We start from the raw sequence: 21390 nt of genomic DNA, 5'->3' as shown, positions 1-21390 counted from the left end.
AACTCCTGGCCTGCAGAGGTCAGAGAGGCAGAGGGACTCATCCAAGGTCATGCACTTACATGATCAAATGAATACTAATAGCTGACCCTCCTCTTGAGGGATTCCTATGTACCAGGTACTTCTAGAAGCATTTTATAGGCATTAGCTCATTTAATTCTTGCAACACCTCATGAAAAAGGTACTATTATTTTCCCCATCTTAAAGATGAAAAACAAAACAAAACAAAACAAAACTGAGGCATAGAAGACAAAGACACCTGTGGTCTGTACAGTTAGAACACTAACCCCAGGCTATCTTGGGGTCAATGGCCACACCCTCTCTTAGGCAAGAGATTTAGGGAACCACCTTCTCCTCCTCCTCCTTCTCCTCCTCCTTCTCCTCCTCCTTGGTACTCCCACCCTCCATAGTGGAACTTCTGTTCCATCCAGGCTTGTGATTACAAACAGTCCAATCAGAAAAAGCCATGCGCAAGGACTTGCCTGATCAGGAGCAAAGCCTGCGAAAGCAGCGGTCGGTCAGAAAGGGTGGCTCACAGGCGCAGTCTGATGCAGAGGGAGTATGGCTAGGGATTGTGGAAGGACCAATCAGAGAGGCCAGAACGCACTGCACCATCCAATGAGGAGTTAGCACAATGGGGCGTGTCTTCGGGTTTGGGGAGACTCCCTGGAGAGGCAGTACAAACTGGGGACCATCTCCTCTAGTTCCACCAACCTATCCTCTAAACGCCCACAGATCCAAGCTCCCTAATTTTTGAGTCGGTGCCCTAGACTTGGGGGACTTCCTAACCTTGAATGTGAGCAGGGCTCATGTTGGAGAGGCGGAGGCTGGTCTTTAGGACAGAGCTGAGAGTGCCAGGCCTAGCTTAGGCATCAGGGACCAAGTTTAGGCGGAGAGCTAGGATGCTATCAGGGAGGAGCAAGGTGGGGGGTGTGGCTTGGACTGAGGGGGCGGGGCTAGACTGAGGCGTTCTGAATATTTTATACTTGGGAGTGGTCTCTAAGACAGAGGGATAGGGCTCGGACCGGAATGGGCCTTGCTTAGCTTTAAAAGGGCTGGAGTTTTTGCTTTGGGGCAGGGCCTAAGAGTCTGGGGGGTGGGGCCTAGGCTTGGAGCGGGGCCAGAATAATGGTATTGGTAGAGGGTCTGTGTTAGGTTTGGGGCGGGAATTAGGGCTCTACGGAAACAATTAAGATATCTACTTCAACCTGTTGCCCGTTTTTCAGGCCAACTCGCACATTCCCTTACCTTATGGGACATTCTCCTGCTGCTGGGTATACCATTCTAGGGAACCTGGGCTAGGAGGTCGTATTTATTCCTTTCTGTGGTCCCTGAACTGAGTCTGGAGCCAGACTAGCTCCCCAGTCCTCTCCCAAGACGCATTCAAGAACACATGTTGGGCCAGGCACGGTGGCTCATGCCTGTAATCCCAGAGGATCACCTAAGGTCAGGAGTTTGAGACCAGCCTGGTCAACATGGTGAAACCCCATCTCTACTAAAAATACAAAAAATAGCTGGGCGTGGTGGTACGTGCCTGTAATCCCAGCTACTCGGGAGGTTGAGGCAGGAGAATTCACTTGAGCCGGGGAGGCAGAGGTTGCAATGAGCCGAGATCGCGCCATTGCGCTCCAGCCTGGGCAACAAGAGCAAAACTCCGTCTCTAAATAAATAAATAAATAAATAAATAAAACACATGTTGTCTGGGTGCAGTGGCTCACGCCTTGTAATCCCTACATTTTGGGGGGCCGAGGCTGGAAATCTTAGAGCCCAGGCGTGTGCGATCAGCCTGGACAACAGAATGAGACCACTTCTCTACAAAAATGAAAAAATTGGCCGGGCGCGGTGGCTCAAGCCTGTAATCCCAGCACTTTGGGAGGCCGAGACGGGTGGATCACGAGGTCAGGAGATCGAGACCATCCTGGCGAACACCGTGAAACCCCATCTCTACTAAAAAATACAAAAAACTAGCCGGGCGAGGTGGCGGGCCCCTGTAGTCCCAGCTACTTGGGAGGCTGAGGCAGGAGAATGGCGTAAACCTGGGAGGCGGAGCTTGCAGTGAGCTGAGATCTGGCCACTGCACTCCAGCCCGGGCTACAGAGCGAGACTCCGTCTCAAAAAAAAAAAAAAAAGAAAAAATTAGCTGGGTGTGGGGGTGCGTGCCTGTAGTTGGGAGGCTGAAGTGGGAGGATCACCTGAGCCTGGGGAGGTCAGGGCTGCAGTGAGCCATGATCATGCCACTGCACTCCAGCCTGGGTGACAGAGGGAGACCCTGTCTTTAAAAAGAGCATATCTTTACTGAGTTCCTGGCAATCACTATTCTGGGCACTGGAGGATGTGGGTGGCCATGCCACTTCTCTTGGGAGGCTTACATTTCAATGACTAGACAGTCAATAAATAACAATAAATAAGTAAACAAGTAAACAAATAAAATAAGAGGGTGACAAGAGCCAGGCGCAGTGGTTCACACCTGTAATCCCAACACTTTGGGAGGCCAAGGCAGGAGAATGGCTTGAGCCCAGGAGTTCGAGACCAACCTGGGCAACATAGCAGGACCTCATCTCTTTTTTTCCTTTTAAGATAAAAATAAAGAGACTGATAGTACTATAAGGGAAATAAGGTGATAGAAATGGTGGCACCTGGTGGGGCTGTTTGTTGCCGCCAGAGAACATTCCCTAACATTTACTATGAAACATTTCAAACACGCAGCCAAGTTCAAATAATTATATATGTGTGTGTGTGTGTATATATGTATATATACACACACATAAATAATTATTTCATATATACACACATATATAATATATATGTACATATACACACACATATAATACACACATATATATACACACATATATATGTGTGTGTATATATACCTACATACATACATATATATAGAAGTTTATTAGAGATAGGGTCTCGCTGTGTTGCCCGGCTGGTCTTGAACTCCTGGGCTCAAGTGATCCTCCCTCCTCGACCTTCCAAAATGCTGAGATTACAGATGTAAGCCACCACACCCAGACTGAGTTGAAATAATTTTATAGTGAACACTTATATACTGATCACCTAGATACCACCACAGACATATCACTGTATTACTTCATCATATATCCATCCAGCAACTCTTCTTCCTCCTCTTCCTCTTCTCCTCCTCCTCCTCCTCCTCCTCCTCCTCCTCCTCCTCCTCCTCCTCCTCCTCCTCCTTCTTCTTCTTCTTCTTCTTCTTGTTCTTCTTCTTCTTCTTCGTATTTCAAAGTAACATCAGAACGCTGGTTGGGGGCCCAGGTAGGGATGGTGTCTGTAAATTGGGGATGCAAAAGGAAGGTCTCTCTGAAGGGATTACATTTAAGACCATCATGAAAAGAACGAACCGGCAACCATGGAAAGGGGAGAAGAATGCATATGCTCAGGGGCTGCTGCTGTGGGCTGGTGTGTTGGAGGAATAGGAAAGTCATCGTAGAAACTGAACAAGTGGTCAGGTGTGGTGGCTCACACCTGTAATCCCAGCACTTTGGGAGTCTGAGGTGGGTGGATCACTTGAGATCAGGAGTTCAAGACCAGCCTGGCTAACATGGCAAAACTCCATCTCTACTAAAAGTACAAAAATTAGCCAGGCATGGTGGTGGGCGCCTGTAGTCCCAGCTACTCAGGCTGAGGTGGGAGAATTGCTTGAGCCCAGGAGGCAGAGGTTGCAGTGAGCCAAGATCATGCCACTGCACTCCAGCCTGGGTAACAGAGTGAGGCCCTATCTCGAAAAAGTAAAGAAAAGCCATGGTTAAAACTGAAAGAGGGGCCAGGAGTGGTGGTGCACGCCTGTAAACCCAGCACTTTGGGAGTCTGAGGCAATACGGTCAGCTGGGGCCAGAGCTCACAGGGTCAAATTGGCTGTACGAATGAGGCATATCTCCCTTGGTTTCAACTTCTTTCTTCTTCCATCTCTGTCTCTTTTATTATTATCTTTTTTTTCTCTCCCTCTCTTTTCTACTCCTGTCCAGCCCAGGCCTGCCCTCACCCTCTTTCCCCTTCACCCCTACCCTGTTCTGCCACGTGCTATCTGTGCGACCTTGGGCAAGTGACCGAACCTCTCTGTGCCTCTATTTCTCTTATCCATAAAAGGGAGATGGTAATAGGACCTCTTCATCTGGCTGTTGTGAAGATTGAATGAAGTGATAGATGTGAAACCCTTAGAATCATTTCTGGCACATAAATAGTGCTGTATATGTGTTCACTTGTGTTGTTGTTGTTATTCCTACCCCCACGCTCCAGCAGGGAGCACTAGCAACCGTGGTGGGAGGTGGGGATGCTGCCTGGGTGGTGGCGATGAAGGGTGGAGTCTGGAGACTAGGGGAATTGTGAGTGTCCCCAGGGGCATCTCAGAGTTGCATGTGGGGTTAAGGTTCACTGGAAGGAGTTATCTGCAGAGCTGAGCTTGATCTGGGGGATAGGGCAGGCTTCATGTAAATAGGCCAGGCACAGTGGCTCATGACCACCGTGTTCAGGAGTTCAAGACCAGCATGGGGACATAGTGAGACTCCATTTATAAAAAACCAAAACCAAAAACTAAACAGCTACTGAGGAGGCTGAGATGGGAGGATCACTTGAGCCCAGGAGGTCAAGGCTGCAGTGAGCTGTGATCACGCCAGTGCACTCCTGCCTGGGTGATGGAGCGAGACTCTGACTCAAAAACAAACAAACAAACAAACAAACAAAAAGAAAAATTAGACTGGGTGCGGTGACTCATGCCTGTAATCCCAGCACTTTGGGAGGCTGAGGCAGGCAGATCACTTGAGGCCAAGAGTTCGAGACCAGCCTGGCGAACATGGTAAAACCCCACCTCCACTAAAAATACAAAAAGTAGCCAGGAATGGTGGGACATGCCTGTAGTCCCAGCTACTCGGGAGGCTGAGGCAGGAGAATTGCTCGAACCTGGGAGGCAGAGGTTTCGGTGAGCGGAGACCATGCCAGTGCATTCCAGCCTGGGCAACAGAGCAAGACTCTGTCTCAAAAAAAAAAAAAAAAAAAAAGAAAAAAGAAAAGAAAAAGAAAGAAAGAAAAAGAAAAGAAAAATTAGCCAGGTGTGGTATTACACACTTGCAATCCCAGCTACTAGGGAGGCCGAGGCAGGAGAATCGCTTGAACCTGGGAGGTGGAGATTGCAGTGAGCTGAGATCATGCCACTCTGCTCCAGCCTGGGCAACAGAGTGAGACTTTGTCTAAAAAAAAAAAAAAAATTGGGAAAGGGGTTTAGGGGAGGACCTCTGTACAATGGGATCCAAAGTGAGAAGGGTTTGAGACCCCAGGAATCTGGGGCATTGCATGCAACAACACACATTTTTAGGGGAGAAGTTGCTGGGTTTAGGGACCCTGTGAATATCTCAGAAAGAGAAGGAGGGTGGCCTGAGATACTCAGTGGGGTTTGAGGGAAGGGATGGGGTTCAGCTATGGGACAGGGGATGTGCAAAGGGTTCTGAACTAGGAAGGAGCAAGGCATTCTGGGCTCCATGAAAGTCACAGGGAGGCAGAACTTTCAGGGTCCGAGAGAAAGAATTGGAGCAGGAAGGAGGCGGGTCCTTAAGGGGACAGGACTAGTAGGGGGGTGGGAAAAAATGGGGCTAAATGGGGATTTTGGGAACCAAACCATGTCTTGGAGGGGAAGGAGAGAGGTCTAAGTTCACCAAAGGGGTTGAGGATGGCTTGGGGTCTAATGGGGTTAATGGGGAAAGTTTAAGGGTCTCCCATGGGCATAAGAGACATTTTAGGGCCCCCTAGAAGTTAGGCATGGTTTGGAGTTCATACTTGTGGTAAGGGAATGGGTTAGGATCCTTGAGGGTAGAAGGACATGGCTGGGGGTCCCCAAGAAGGAGTGGAATATGGTTTGTGGTTCTGGTGGCTGTAGAATGTGGTTTGGGTCCCCAAAGGGAGTCAGGCACCATCTGGGATTTGGCTGACATATGGTCTGAAGTTTCTCTGGATGTTAGGGTATGATTTGGGGTCTCTGAGGGAAGGGGTGTGGTCTGGGGGTCCGTCTGAATGTTGGGATATGATTTAGGGTTGCAGGTGCGGTGGTCTGGATCCCCTTGGATGCTGGGATATGATTTGGGATTCTTCTGGGTTCCGGGGCATGGTCTGGGGTTCCTGACAGTGTGTGGGTCACAGTCTGAGATCAAGCAGGAGAGCAGGGCATGATTTGTGGTCCTGGGTGGCCCTAGGACATCGCCTGGGTTCTCAAAAGAGGTGAGGCCTGATCCGAGGTCCCCTGGGTATTAGGACGTGATCGGAGGTCTCTGTGGGGAGATCCGGGGTCCCCAGGCCAGTTGGGGCGTGGTCTGGGGGGGTCTCCAGGGAGGCCGGCGGGGCTGGGGGTGGGGCTGGGGAGGGGTCGGGGGCGGGCCCGCGGCGGCTCCGCAGTGGAGAGGGGTCTGCGGCGGACTCGGGGCGGGGATCCCGGGTGTGCGACCGCCCCGCCCGCCCGCCCCCACCAGTCGGCGCCCCCTCCCCCCTTGCGGCGGCGGTGGCGGCGGGCGGCGCGGAGGGCGGAGCTCGGCGGCGGCTCGGGAGGGAGGGCGGGAGGCGGGAGGGAGGCGGCCCCGCGGCACCGCGCCCCCTCCCCCGGCCCTCCCCCCACCATGGCGCGGAGCGAGGCGGCGGCGGCGGGGCCGGGCCCGGGGCCCCCCCGGGCTGGGTGAGCGCGGCCCGCAGCGGCCGGGGAGCGGCGGGCGGGGGCGCGGGTGTGTGCGCGGGTGTGAGCGTGCGAGCGTGCGAGTGTGTGTCCCCGGCGCTGCGGCGGGCCCGGCGTGCGCCCGCGCGGCCCTGTGTGTGCCCGGCGCCGGCGTGTGCGGCTCCCTGCCCGTGTGGCCATCGGGTGTGCGCGGGGTGTCGAGCCGGGCCGGCGTGTCCGGCTGTGCACTCGTGTCCCCCCGAGCGGCCGCCCCTCCGGCTGTGTGTCTGGGGGCTGTCGCGCGCCCATCGGAGGGGCTGTCGCGCGCCCATCGGAGGGGCTGTGTGCAGGTGTGTGTGTGCGTGGGTTGTGTGCCCAGGTGTGGGTCCCCCCAAGCCCGTGTGCGTGCGCGGCTAGCTGCGCTGGGTGTTTGTGTCCGGGTTGGATGTCCATCCCCGGGTCTGTGGAGCCGGGTGTGCCCGCTCGGGTGTCCATTTGTGTGTGTGTGTGTGTGTGTGTCTGCGGGTTGTATGTCTCCGAGGGTGTGTATCTGTGAGTCCACGGCAGGTTGCCGGCTTGGTGGCTGAGGCTCGGCGCCTTGTGGGTCCAGGCCTCGGTGTGGATTTGGGGGAGGGGAGTTCACCGCTCCCTCGGTCCATGTCAACTGGGGGGTCCTTAGCGGTCCTCGGGGAAGCGGCCATGTCTTCCCCTTCCTGGTGGTTGGGGGGGGGATGGGCGGCCAGGAGGTGGACAGATGGAGGGGGGATGAGAGGCCGAGAAATGGACAGATGGGCCCTGAGGTGGGGGTTGGGGGGTGAAGACCCGGCCCTTCCCCACCCACTCCACCCTAATTCCCCCACCGTCCAGACATCTGCAGATGGAGCCAGAGTTACCTCCATCCTGATGGCCAGGCTGGGGGACCTTTGGGGCTGCTGGTGGGAGGATCTCCTTGAAACGGTGATCTAGGACTCAAGCCCCCAAATCCTGAGTTTCCACCTGCTGAACTCTGACCTCTGGCCTGGCTTGTGCCCTGGTTTTTTGGGGTGTGAGGGGGAGGATGCTGAATGTGCTGGAGGGATGTTGGGATTTCTTGGGCCTGGGAAGTAAGTAGGTGGGGTGGTGGGGGGGTGCCTCAGGGCTGAGAGGGATGTGTGTCCAAGACTGTGTGAGTGTGAATCTGGGCCTGTCTACTGACTATGCTACTGTGGTTCAGTATTTTCTGTGCATTTTTAAGTGTGTAAATCACAGGACTGTTGTATGAGCATGTGTCTGTTATGAGTGAACACCTTGGTGTGTCTGCAAAGGTGGATCTTTTTGTGCCTGTGTGCATGTTCCAGTGTGGATCAACCTCCTATCTGTATGCTTGTGGTTCTGTGTGTGTGTGTATGTGTGTGAGGTGTCTATCTGTTGGCGTGGTGCTGTATCAACTTTGCAACATGGAGATGTGTGAAGTTGTATGAGTGTGGGCATTTAAGAGTGTGTACTTGTGTGTCTTTGTGCAGGTGTGTGTGTGTTTGTTAGGTGTGTGTGCCCCTGTGTGCTGGTGAGTGTGCAAGGTATATCTGTTGTAAATGCATGTACCTGGTTGTCTGTTAGGGGGCACATGAGTTTCTCTGTTGTATTTGTGCATTTGTGTGTGTGAACGTGCATGGCAGAGTCAGTCTTGTACGTGTGTTGTTGCATGCAGGTGTGTCAACCTTGAGGGTATGTATCCATCTATGTTGTCTGTTTGTGTTTTGGTGTTGGTCTCTGGGGAGTGGGGTTGTGTATGTTCAGACATGTATGTGAAGGACACGTGTGTCTGTGCCCTGGCACAAGGCTGTCCCTACTTCTGGGCTCAGTGGGTTTGAGGCCCATGTGGCATGACCTCTGGTATGCTGGGGTCCCTGGATACAGTGTGTCCATGTGCCAGGCCAAATGCCCATAGAGGGCGGCGGGCACACAGATCATGTTGCTGTATTCATAGAAATCCAGATGTAGAGACTGGGGTTGTGGGCTTGTGTGGGTTCTGACATGGCCACACATGTTGGTGTGGGCAACGGTATCATGGCAAGGATGGGCAACTTGGGCCCTTCTCCAGCTCTTGGTACCTTTCAGGACTTTGTAGTTGAGGGGCTGGGATGTAAACTCTTGGGTTTTAAAGGAGGGCCAGGGGTCTGGTCTGGACTCTTGGGTCAGAGAGAGGAGGGAGCTAGGGTTCTTGGCTCCTGAAACCCCAGAGGACAAAGGGCTAAAGTCCTCGACTCCTGGGCTTTTGAGGGTGAACAGCCCTGAGGCCTGATCTCCTAGGATTCCAGAGAGGACTTCCGGGTTCCTGTGAGACTATGCAAACCCCGCCACAGGAGGACTGAGAGAGTGATCACACCAGGGACTTCCTTGACTGGGATGGTCTCCAAGGCAGGGTCTGGTGCCCAGAGAAGAGCCAGAACGATGCTAACAAGGTGGTTGTGTTCCTTTGCAGGTGCTGGCCCAGGCCCTGACTCCCTGAAGAGAGGTGAGTAGAGCCGTAAGGCTTCAGAGAGAGAGAGAGAGATATGGGGTGATGGGGCTCGCTGTCAGCCAGCTGGGGGTCTGGAACCCTGCCTTGCATGGATTTCAGTTCAGGGGATGACAGTTTCCTGAAGGACCAGGTGCCCACCACTCTTCCCAAGGCTGGGGAGTGATGACAAGGTCAGGAACATCAAAGTTGGGTGAGGGCTTGCGGTGGCCAGGTGGCTCTGGGGAGCAGGTAGGGGTTTTACACCAAGAGACATTCATTCTTAGGATGGTTAAGGTGGTTGGGAAAGCAGGGTTTCCTCATGATATCAGTAAAGGATACAAGAATATATCAAGATATGAAATGATCCCTGCATTTAGAGGGTTGAATGAATATGTTTTTGCATTTTGTGTGTGCGTGTGCATGGGTGTGGGAAGATCTCCTGATAGCCTGGCCTGCTGGTGGCTGAGAAAGCTGGAGAAAATAATAAATTAATAATAATAATAGTAATAATAATAATAATGATAATAGCAGCAGCTCCCATGTATGTAGTGTTTACTTTGTCAGGAACTATTCTAAGCATGTCATAAAATATTATCTCATTGAATCCTCATAGCAACCTTATGAAGTAGGTGCCATTGTTATTCCCATTTGACAGATGAGCACACTGAGGCACAGAGAGGGGAAGTCCCTTTATTAAAGTCACACAGTGGGGAGGTGAGGTCTGAACCCAGGCAGTAGGGTGGATTCTGTCTTGCAGTGCTGCACTGCTCTCCATAAATGTTAGCTATTTCCATTGCTATTATTATTCCCTCCATTTGAGTCCCACCCCAGCTGTTGGAGGCGAGGCTCTGGACTTCTGTTTCATAGACTGGGGTTCTGAGCCCTGGCGACCCCGCAGCCAAGCAGGTGCAGACTCGGGCTCCTAATTCTGGCGTCCCCCTTTCTAGGCCAGAGTTTCCAGTACATTATAGAGTAGTGATCTATAGGGAGCGAAGGACAGGTTTGGGGTGAACTCAGAGATGGTAGGACACCCCGATCCAGCCTCTTTTTCCGCCTTCAGCCTGGTCATTGTCTCCCTTAGTCGCTGTCTCTTTCCTCTTCTGTCTGTGTCTCTCTAATACTGTGTCTATTTTTCTCTCCATCTCTGTGTCTCTCTTTTCTGTGTCTCATTCTTCGCTCTCAGTTTTCTGTCTGTTCACCTTCCTTTCAGACTCATTGTCTTTTTGTCTCTCTGTTTCTCTCCGAATCTGTCTCTCTCTCTTTGCCAGTCCACTTCTCCCTCCCCTCATCTCTCCCTGTCTCTCTTCACCTCTCTCTCTGACTTTCCTGGTCTCAGTCCCAGGCCCCCTCCCCAAGGCCAGGAAGATCAAAGCCACCGAAGGCCATAGCCCCAAACACAGATTCCCAGGAGGTAGGCCAGCAGGGGCTAGGACACAGGGCAGGGTGGGGTGAAAACAGTTTCAGGGACGCCCCCTTCCCATCCTTTCCTCTTCACCCCCCACCCACCCTGTGTTGTGATGGGAACTGACATGTCGTGGGCTGCAGCCGCCGCAGGGGGAATCCCTGCCGGAAGGTTTTGCCTGGAGCAGAGACATAGCGTGAGTGTGCGAGTGTGTGAGTGTGTGTGTGTGTTGTGTGTACCCAAAGATGTGAGCATGAAAGTCTGCCCTGCTTGGGAGCTCAGCTGAGCCCAGGATGAAACCAGACCTCAGAGAAGGACTTCCTGAGGCTGAACTGGAAGACTCAGATGTGTTTTTCTCAGTCCCTCCCACTTTCACACTCTCCCTGCCAATGCCAGAGGTGGGAGGGGGGAAACCCTTAACATTTATTGAGTACTTACTGTATGCTAGGCATGTTCGGTGGTACATGAATGAAGATGGTACAGTTATCATCCCAATTTACAGATTAAGAAATTACAGCCTAGCTAGGGGAAATTGTTGGCTTGGGGGTCACAGAGCTAGCAAAAGGGGAACCAGGATTTGAACCTGAGTCCGTTTGATTTCAAAGTACTTATTCTCAATAATAGGGCACTGTTCTCTGCCTGGTACATATTAAGCACTTCATGATCATGATGATGATTGCTGACATGTAATAAGCATATTTTATGTGCCTGGCACTATTCTAAGTATGCTATGTTCATCAATCCATTTAATCCTCACAGCAGTAAGGCCTGTTTCTATCTCCCTTTTACAGATGAAGAAACCTAGAATCAGAGAGGTTCAGACACTTGCTGGAGGTCACACAGCTAGTAAGTATCAGAGCCGGGATTTGGAGCTAGGGAGTATGGCTTGGACAGCCAGGGCCTTAAACCATAGTTAACAGTGATTTTTTAGAATATTTAGTGGGTACTGGAGGGCCCAGGCTGGGCCAGGTGTCACCCCTCTGGTTGGGAGATCATGAGAGGTTTGGGAGCTACTACAGGAGGGGCAGAGGTGAGGGTGGGACACGAAAGGTAGGGGCAGGGGTAATCTATCAACCAGTATAGAAATATTTTTATTTTTATTTGTTTTTTAAGATGGAGTCTTGCTCTGTCGCCCAGACTGGAGTGCAATGGCACGATCTCCACTCACTGCAACCCCCACCTCCCCGGTTCAAGCGATTCTCTAGCCTCAGCCTCCCAAGTAGCTGGGATTACAGGCGCCTGCCACCACGCCCGGCTAATTTTTGTATTTTTAGTAGAGACAGGTTTTCACCACGTTGGCCAGGCTGGTCTTGAAATCCTGACCTCAGGTGATCCGCCTGCCTCGGCCTCCCAAAGTTCTGGGATTACAGGCATGAGCCACCGTGCCCAGCATGGAAATGTTGTAATCTGTTGTTAATAGCTGATAATGGGTCCTCTCACCATCTTATGGAACCCAGCTGTAGGGGTAGGGGAGGGATCCAGGTCTGACTCGTAGCAAGACATCCCTTGGCGGCCAAGTCCCATGCCTAGGTAACTGGCTCCTTCCCCGGCAGGTCTCACCTCCCACCCCTCCTGCCTTCCCACTGCACCATGGCTCCAGGACCCTTCTCCTCGGCCCTCCTTTCGCCGCCGCCCGCCGCCCTGCCCTTTCTGCTGCTGCTCTGGGCGGGGGCATCTCGTGGCCAGCCCTGCCCCGGCCGCTGCATCTGCCAGAACGTGGCGCCCACACTGACCATGCTGTGTGCTAAGACCGGCTTGCTCTTTGTGCCTCCCGCCATCGACCGGCGCGTGGTGGAGCTGCGGCTCACAGACAACTTCATCGCGGCGGTGCGCCGCCGAGACTTCGCCAACATGACCAGCCTGGTGCACCTCACCCTCTCCCGGAACACCATCGGCCAGGTGGCGGCCGGCGCCTTCGCCGACCTGCGTGCCCTCCGGGCCCTGCACCTGGACAGCAACCGCCTGGCGGAGGTGCGTGGAGACCAGCTCCGCGGCCTGGGCAATCTCCGCCACCTGATCCTGGGAAACAACCAGATCCGCCGGGTGGAGTCGGCGGCCTTTGACGCCTTCCTGTCCACCGTGGAGGACCTGGACCTGTCCTACAACAACCTGGAGGCCCTGCCGTGGGAGGCGGTGGGCCAGATGGTGAACCTAAACACCCTCACGCTGGACCACAACCTCATCGACCACATCGCGGAGGGGACCTTCGTGCAGCTTCACAAGCTGGTCCGCCTGGACATGACCTCCAACCGCCTGCATAAACTCCCGCCCGATGGGCTCTTCCTGAGGTCGCAGGGCACCGGGCCCAAGCCGCCCACGCCGCTGACCGTCAGCTTCGGTGGTAACCCCCTGCACTGCAACTGCGAGCTGCTCTGGCTGCGGCGGCTGACGCGCGAGGACGACCTAGAGACCTGCGCCACGCCTGAACACCTCACCGACCGCTACTTCTGGTCCATCCCCGAGGAGGAGTTCCTGTGTGAGCCCCCGCTGATCACGCGGCAGGCGGGGGGCCGGGCCCTGGTGGTGGAAGGCCAGGCGGTGAGCCTGCGCTGCCGAGCGGTGGGTGACCCCGAGCCGGTGGTGCACTGGGTGGCACCTGATGGGCGGCTGCTGGGGAACTCCAGCCGGACCCGGGTCCGGTGGGACGGGACGCTGGATGTGACCATCACCACCTTGAGGGACAGTGGCACCTTCACTTGCATCGCCTCCAATGCCGCTGGGGAAGCGACGGCGCCCGTGGAGGTGTGCGTGGTACCTCTGCCTCTGATGGCACCCCCGCCGGCTGCCCCGCCGCCTCTCACCGAGCCCGGCTCCTCTGACATCGCCACGCCGGGTCGACCAGGTGCCAATGATTCTGCGGCTGAGCGTCGGCTTGTGGCAGCCGAGCTCACCTCGAACTCCGTGCTCATCCGCTGGCCAGCCCAGAGGCCGGTGCCCGGAATACGCATGTACCAGGTTCAGTACAACAGCTCCGTTGATGACTCCCTCGTCTACAGGTGGGTGCGGGTGCTGCAGTCCCAGGGCCTCCTCCCAAGCCCAGGGGGACCCTCTCTCCCACCTGCCCATTCCCTTGGCCTTCTTGCTCAGCCAGGGTTCTAGATGGCTGAGAGACTTGTCCCTGCCCTCCTGTGCCCTGTCTCCTCTCTCTATTTCTTACTGTCTCTATTTTTCATGCTTATAGAAAATATTCGCTGAGCACCTACATGAACCTGACCAGGGCTGGGCACTGGAGTCCTAACAATGACTGAGCTTAGCATGAACCCTGGCCTCATGGGGCTCATGGTCAATATCACTGCTCCCCAAAGCAATCTGATTGTGCACCTCTTCAGTTAAACATTTTGGAGCATGAAATACACACACACATTTACAGTGACATTTATTTATTTGTTTGTTTGTTTTGAGACTGAGCCTTACTCTGTTGCCCAGGCTGGAGTGCAGTGGCACGAACTCAGCTCACTGCAACCCTCCGCCTCCCGAGTTCAAGCGATTCTCATCCCTCAGCCTCCCAAGTAGCTGGGATTACAGGCACCCACCAACACACCGAGCTAAGTTTTGAATTTTTAGTAGAGACAGGAGTTCACCATGTTGGGCAGGCTGGTCTCGAACTCCTGACCTCAAGTGATCCGCCTGCCTTGGCCTCCTAAAGTGCTGGGATTACAGGTGTGAGCCACCGCACCCGGCCTACAGTGACATTTATATTTATAAATTATATACCAGTACTACCGTACCAACACATTGGGTACATTACAGAAACAGAAAACAAAACATATGAGAAAAATACGTTATTTCCACCCTCCCTTGGGTTTGAAGCCATTGCCCTCGTGTGGACAAACCGTATGGTGTCAACAGACATTTTGAAAAAAGAATTATTTTCTCCCATCATCTCCTTATTCTCTGGCTTTCACCTCTCTGTTCTCTACCTTCTCTGCCCTCATTAGGCACAGAGCCCCTGCTTTGTGCAAAGCTGTCCTGAGCTGGGCGCTGGGGACACAGGGAAACCACCCAGTCCCTGTCCTCGGGGAGCTCATAATCCAACAGGTGGTGGCCCATAGTACATTATGAGTTACAGCCCTGGCCTTGCCATGTCTCTCCATCTCAGTAGTTTTTTTTTGTTTTTGAGGCAGGGTCTTGCTTTATCACCCCAGGCTGGAGTGCAGTGGTATGATCCTAGCTCACTGCAGCCTCAAACTTTTGGGCTCCAAGCAATCCTCCTAACTCCTGAGAGTAGCTGGGACTGCAGGCATGCATCACCACACTGGGCTAATTAAAAAAAATTTTTAGTAGAGACGAGGTCTTGCTATATTGTACGGCCAGGTCTTGAACTCCTGGGCTAAAGGGATCCTCCTGCCTTGGCCTCCCAAAGTGCTGGGATTACAGGTGTGAGCCGCTGCACCTGGCCCATCTTGGTAGTTTTTTGGTATGGCTCTCTGTCACAGAATTGGCACACAGTGGGCACTTGATAAATGGTTGTTTGCCACATGGATGTCTCTCCTTCTAGCTCTGCCTCCCTCATGCACATTGTAGACCACCAGTTAAATGCTTCAGTCCTGTGCCTGGCTTCACATGGAGATGCCAGAGGGGCTGGAGCTGTTTCCCTACCTGTGGAGAGCCCCAGCTTCTGGCTGTCAGATCTTCACTGAGAAACCTGCCTCTTGGCCTCCATCTCTACCTTTCCAGTGTTTTCTTGGCCATAGGCCTGGCACATAGTAGGTGCTTTCCCAGTTTTGGTTGAATGAAAAAAATGCCTCTTGGCCAGGCGCGATGGCTCGTGCCTGTAATCCCAGCACTTTGGGAGGCCAAGGCGGGCGGCTCACTTGAGGTCAAGAGTTCGAGACCAGCCTGGCCAACATGGTGAAACCCTGTCTCTACTGAAAATACAAAAATTAGGCAGATGTGATGGCACGTGTCTGTAATCCCAGCTACGCAGGAGGCTGAGGCAGAAGAATCGCTTGAACCTGGGAGGTGGAGGTTGAAGTGAGCGGAGATCGTGCCATTGGACTCCAGCCTGGGCGACAGAGCAAGATTCCCTCTGGAAAAACAAAAAAAAGCCTCCCTTTTCCTTTGTCTCTGTCTTCCTAATTTCCCTCTCTTCTTGATTCTGGTCCCAAACACTGAGTAGATGCCTACTGTGTGCCCATCTTGTGCTGGGCCCTGGGCCTACTGAGATAGTTTAGATCCTGGCCCAGCCTTACAAACATAAGGACAAACAAATGAACAAAACACAAACCCTCACAACGAACTTCCAAGCTTGCTACTTCATTTGATCTTCCCAACTCCACTATGAAGGCGCGATGACCCCCTCTCCATTTTGCAGACAGAAAAACTGAGGTTCAGTGGGGGATGTCACTTGCCCAAGGTCACACAGAAAGTAGCAAAGCTGTCCTTTTTACTCTGACACACATTTGTTGGGCACCCACTGCTTGGAGGGGAGATGGATAATATATTTCTGTAAATAATTCTTAGCTTCTGTGACTCTCCACTTCTCTGTCCCTCTTTCCTTTGCTCTGACCCATGGCCACCACATGGTGGGGTGAGGGAGGTTCACAAGCCCCCAGACCCTGCATGGATGCAGGTGTTGATGGCCCCGTCTCCAGCTGGGCAACAGACCCTGGGACTCTTCTCTTCCCCGTAGGGCCCCCAGTTCCGGTTCTCTAACTCCCACTGCAGATTCCTATGCTATGGTGCCACAGGGGTTAACTTCCTCACGCTGTCATGGGCGGAAGTGACAGCCAACCAGAAGCCTGCTTAGCTGCTTGCTTCGATGTTGCAGCCAATTAGAGACACTTGGGCTCAAGCTTTCTTAAGGAGCCAGCCTCTGTCCTTGAAAAGGGGTGGGGGAAGCCCCTAGCAACTGGCTATTTAGGGGAAGGAGCAAGTGGAATCCAGAGCTCTGGAGAGGAGAGATGAAGAGAGGAGGAGGAAGGCTTAAAGCCAGAGTGGCCGAGGGTGGCTGGGGTGGGTGGCAGTGGTCTCTGAAATGGCAGTCGGGTGGGTAGAGTGGAGTTGGAGAAGTGGGTGGACCTTTATGAAGGGGCGGGGCCCTGATTGGAAGTCTTTTGGTGGGAGGGTGGCTGTTGGTAGTGGGAGAACATCCTGGAGGTGGGATGACAGAGGTGGAGCTTCAGGGCCAGAAGGTGGCCCTGCTGGAGGGGAAGGCGAAGCATCGGAGAGATAAGCAGGCCTTTGGAGGTGGGGGCATGGCCTGTCAGACGGGGTGGAACTTGTTCTGCATGGTCCCATGAGGAGGAAGGGGTGGTCCTTGTCTCCCAGGACCCACCAAGAGTCTTTGCCTGAGAGGAGAGCTTGTGAGGTTGCATCCTGGCCGTGCAAATCAATGTGGACCGGGCAGTCCAGGTTTAGCTGAGGCTGGACATGGCCCACAGTGTGGAAAGGGTATGCCCAACAGAAGAGGGCCAAGGCCTAGTAGGAATGGCCCTCCAGAGGGGTAGATCTTATAGATGGGAGGAATGCAATGGGCTGGACAGTGTGAGCCACAGCAACGGTTACTGGCCAACACAAGGTGGGATGCAAGCTAATGATGATATCATTAGGTGCCAGGTCCTGGCTATGGTAACTTATTCATTCCTCATGCCATCTCTATGATGTAGGAATTATTATCATCCCCATTTGGGGGAAATGAGGCACAGGGAGGTTAAGAAACTTGGTGAAGTTCGCCAGGCATGGTGGTTCATGACCGCAATCCCAGCACTTTGGGAGACTGAGGTGGATGGATCGCCTGAGGTCAGGAGTTTGAGACCAGTTTGGCCAACATGATGAAACCCCGTCTCTACTAAAAATACAAAAATTAGCCAGGCGTGGTGGTGGGTGCCTGTAATCCCAGCTACCTGGGAGGCTAAGGCAGGAGAATCGCTTGAACCCAGGAGGCAGAGGTTGCAGTGAACCCAGGAGGCAGAGATTGCATCATTGCACTCCAGCCTGGGTGACACAGGGAGATTCTGTCTCAAACAAAACAAAACGAAACAAAAGAGAAACTTGCCTAAGGTCACAGAGCTAGCAAGTGGCAGAGGAGAGACTCAAACACGGGCAGTCTGGCCCCCAGACTCTGTCATCATCTTAACCACTTCTCTACACTAGCCTTCATTCAAGGGGAGGGACCTACAGCAAGAAAGGAGTATGGTGTGTGCTTGGCTACGTTTGACCCCTTTATGGAAGAAACTTACCTGGTAGGGTGATTTGGTGACTTCTGGTGGCACATGAACATATGAGGTGGTTGCCTTTAATATCTGGACAAGGAGCAGGGCCTGCAGTCTGGATGTGGCCTACACACAGTAGGGGAACCATCCCTAGTGGGCCATTGTGGGGTGTACTGCCATGCCTGGCGAACTTTGCCAAGTTTCTTAACCTCCCTGTGCCTCATTTCCCCCAAATGGGGATGATAATAATTCCTACATCATAGAGATGGCATGAGGAATGAATAAGTTACCATAGCCAGGACCTGGCACCTAATGATATCATCATTAGCTTGCATCCCACCTTGTGTTGGCCAGTAACCGTTGCTGTGGCTCACACTGTCCAGCCCATTGCATTCCTCCCATCTATAAGATCTACCCCTCTGGAGGGCCGTTCCTACTAGGCCTTGGCCCTCTTCTGTTGGGCACGCCCTTGGGAAGCCACGGTTCATTTGGTTGGGGAATGGCCTGTAGCAATGTTGGAGAACATGTAGTTGAGGGACTTGGAAACTGTGCCCAGGACATAGACAAAGCTAGATGTTTTTTTGTTTTGTTTTGTTTTTTGGTTTGTCTGTTTTTGTTTTTTGAGACGGAGTCTCAGTCTTGTTGCCCAGGCTAGAGTGCAATGGCTTGGTCTTGGCTCACTGCAACCTCTACCTCCCGGGTTCAAGTGATTCTCCTGCCTCAGCCTCCAGAGTAGCTAGGATTACAGGCGCATGCCACCACGCCTGGCTAATTTTTGTATTTTTAGTAGAGACAGGGTTTTACCATGTTGGCCAGGCCGGTCTTGAACTCCTAACCTCAGGTGATCCACCCTCCCTAGCCTCCCAAAGTGCGGCATTATAGGCGTGAGCCACTGCAGCCGGCCAAAGCTAGATGTTTTACCCAAAGGTGCTGCATGCAGATGAGGGGGAGTGACCTGCATCATGGTTTTCCCTGAAAGGCACGAATATGTATAAAAGAGGAACTAGAAGAGCATCCATTATTCCAGTAGGAATATGACAGGCGCTGTGAGTTGACCTTAGTGTCCACCTGAGTGGGGGATGGGGCATGCAGAAAAGGGGAGGTGGCCAGTGTCGCTGGCCCAGTTTTGGGGTAAAATGCCTAGATGAAGGACCTTGGATGGTAGTTGTCCTAGCAAGAGTGAGACATAGCTAGGGAGCATGTCCCTTGAGGGCAGGGCTTGAAAGCCATAGCACTTCTCCCCTGCAGGAGCCCGGATATGCAGAGGAGGTAATATGAATGATAGATATATTGTCCCAGTGGCTGATGGGACACAACCAGGAGGTGGGTCTGAGGGCGGGGCATGCAGATGAGGGGTCCTGAAAGGGTGGGAATATGTTGATGGCGGCGGGGCTTGAATTGCTGCTGTTGTCTCAGTACCGGGTGAGACTTCAGTAGCAGGGTTTAGTCCTCACTGTTCACCATGGGCGGGGCATAAAGCGAAGGGGCATGGTTCGGGGGGGTGGGACTAACCCCGCCCTGACCCCGCCCCCTCCTGCAGGATGATCCCGTCCACCAGTCAGACCTTCCTGGTGAATGACCTGGCGGCGGGCCGCGCCTACGACTTGTGCGTGCTGGCGGTCTACGACGACGGGGCCACCGCGCTGCCGGCAACGCGAGTAGTGGGCTGTGTGCAGTTCACCACCGCTGGTGATCCGGCGCCCTGCCGCCCGCTGAGGGCCCATTTCTTGGGCGGCACCATGATCATCGCCATCGGGGGCGTCATCGTCGCCTCGGTCCTTGTCTTCATCGTTCTGCTCATGATCCGCTACAAGGTGTACGGCGACGGGGACAGCCGCCGTGTCAAGGGTTCCAGGTCGCCCCCGCGAGTCAGCCACGTGTGCTCGCAGACCAACGGCGCAGGCGCGGCGCAGGCCCCTGCCCTGCCGGTCCAGGACCGCTACGAGGCGCTGCGCGAGGTGGAGTCCCAGGCCGCCCCCGCCGTCGAGGCCAAGGCCCTGGCAGCGGAGGCGGCATCCGCAGAGCCGGAGGCGGTCCTTGGACGTTCTCTGGGCGGCTCGGCCACCTCGCTGTGCCTGCTGCCATCCGAGGAAACTTCCGGGGAGGAGTCTTGGGCCACGGGGGGCCCTCGAAGGAGCCGATCCGGCGCCCTGGGGCCACCAACCTCGGCGCCCCCTACCCTAGCTCTGGTTCCTGGGGGGGCCGCGGCCCGGCAGAGGTCACAGCAGCGCTATTCGTTCGACGGGGACTACGGGGCACTATTCCAGAGCCACAGTTACCCGCGCCGCGCCCGGCGGACAAAGCGCCACCGGTCCACGCCGCACCTGGACGGGGCTGGAGGGGGCGCGGCCGGGGAGGATGGAGACTTGGGGCTGGGCTCCGCCAGGGCGCGCCTGGCCTTCACCAGCACCGAGTGGATGCTGGAGAGTACCGTGTGAGCGGCGGGTGGGTGCCGGGACGCCTGGGTGCCACAGACCAAACGCCCAGCCGCACGGACGCTGGGGCGGGACTGGGAGAAATCGCAGCGCCAAGACCTTGGACCGGAGTGGAGACGCGCCTTTGCCCCCGGGAAGGGGCGGGGCGGCCTCGGGCTGCGGCTCGAGGCCACGCCCCCGTGCCCAGGGAGGGGTTCGGGGACCGGCTGCCGGCCTCCCCTCCCCTACGGACTCCTCGACCCCCCTCCTACCCCTCCCCCCGCGCGCTCGCGGACCTCGCAGGAGCCGGTGCCTTACACAGCGAAGCGCGGGGAGGGGCAGGGCCCCCCGACACTGCAGCACTGAGACACGAGCCCCCTCTCCCAGCCCGGCACCCGGGGCCGGGGCGAGGGGCCCATTTCTTGTATCTGGCTGGACTAGATCCTATTCTGTCCCGCGGCGGCCTCCAAAGTCCCCCACCCCATCGCACTCACATCCCTGGTCCCGTCGGGTCTGGCTTGGGGTCCCCCTTTCTCTGTTTCCCTCGTTTGTCTCTATCCTGCCCTCTTGTCGTCTGTCTGTCGGGCCTGTCTTTCCCTATTTGCTTCTCCTTTCTCTGTCCTGTCGTCTCTTCTCCCTCGGCCCTCCCTGGTTTTGTCTAGTCTCCCTGTCTCTCCTGATTTCTCCTATTTACTCATTCTCCCGGGCAGGTCCCACTGGAAGGACCAGACTCTCCCAAATAAATCCCCACATGAACAAAATCCAAAACCAAATCCTCCTCCCTACCAGAGCCGGGACCCTCCGCCGCAGCAGAATTAAACTTTTTTCTGTGTCTGAGGCCCTGCTGACCTGTGTGTGTGTCTGTGTGTGTGTGTGTGTGTGTGTGTGTGTGTGTGTATGTGTTGGGGAGGGTGACCTAGATTGCAGCATAAGGACTCTAAGTGAGAATGAAGGAAGATGACTAACTGGGGCCAAGGGAGACTGGCAGACAGGTTTCTATCCTCTGAGAGACTTAGAGGTGGGGAATAATCACAAAAATAAAATGATCATAATAGCAAACACTTAACTGAATACTTACTATGTGCCAAGCACTTAAGTCATTTAATTCTCACAACAACACTAGGACATCGGTATTATTATCCTGTTTTCCAGATGAGGGAATTTCGGCCCAGAAAAGTTAAATAACTGGACCAAGGTGGCAAAACTGGGATTTAAAAAGGCAGGCAGGCCAACTTCTGAGTCTCTACTGTAGGGGTGAAAAGACAGCTTCCCTTTCACTCTCTGAAATG

The 21390-nt window shown here is 54.3% G+C and overlaps 1 protein-coding gene across 3 annotated transcripts in view; it reads left to right on the top strand.

Moving 5' to 3' along the window:
* LRFN1 (leucine rich repeat and fibronectin type III domain containing 1) overlaps positions 1–20938 on the top strand; it is a 37602-nt gene extending 16664 nt beyond the window's left edge. The window contains exons 1-5 of one of the 3 annotated variants that reach the window (XM_045378426.3): positions 6606–6676; positions 9114–9146; positions 11325–11379; positions 12087–13529; positions 19228–20938. In XM_045378426.3, coding sequence (XP_045234361.1) covers positions 12124–13529; positions 19228–20125 — 2304 coding nt within the window. In that variant the 5' untranslated portion in view covers positions 6606–6676; positions 9114–9146; positions 11325–11379; positions 12087–12123 and the 3' untranslated portion in view covers positions 20126–20938. Of the gene's footprint in view, positions 1–6605; positions 7003–9113; positions 9147–11324; positions 11380–12086; positions 13530–19227 lie in introns of those variants that run through there. The other 2 variants (XM_045378427.3, XM_045378428.3) reach the window with 2 other exon arrangements.
* The last annotated feature ends 452 nt before the right edge of the window (positions 20939–21390 follow it).

The sequence above is a fragment of the Macaca fascicularis genome, chromosome 19, assembly GCF_037993035.2.
Source record: "Macaca fascicularis isolate 582-1 chromosome 19, T2T-MFA8v1.1".
NCBI lineage: Eukaryota > Metazoa > Chordata > Mammalia > Primates > Cercopithecidae > Macaca > Macaca fascicularis.
This window is presented reverse-complemented; position numbering and strand designations above follow the sequence as displayed.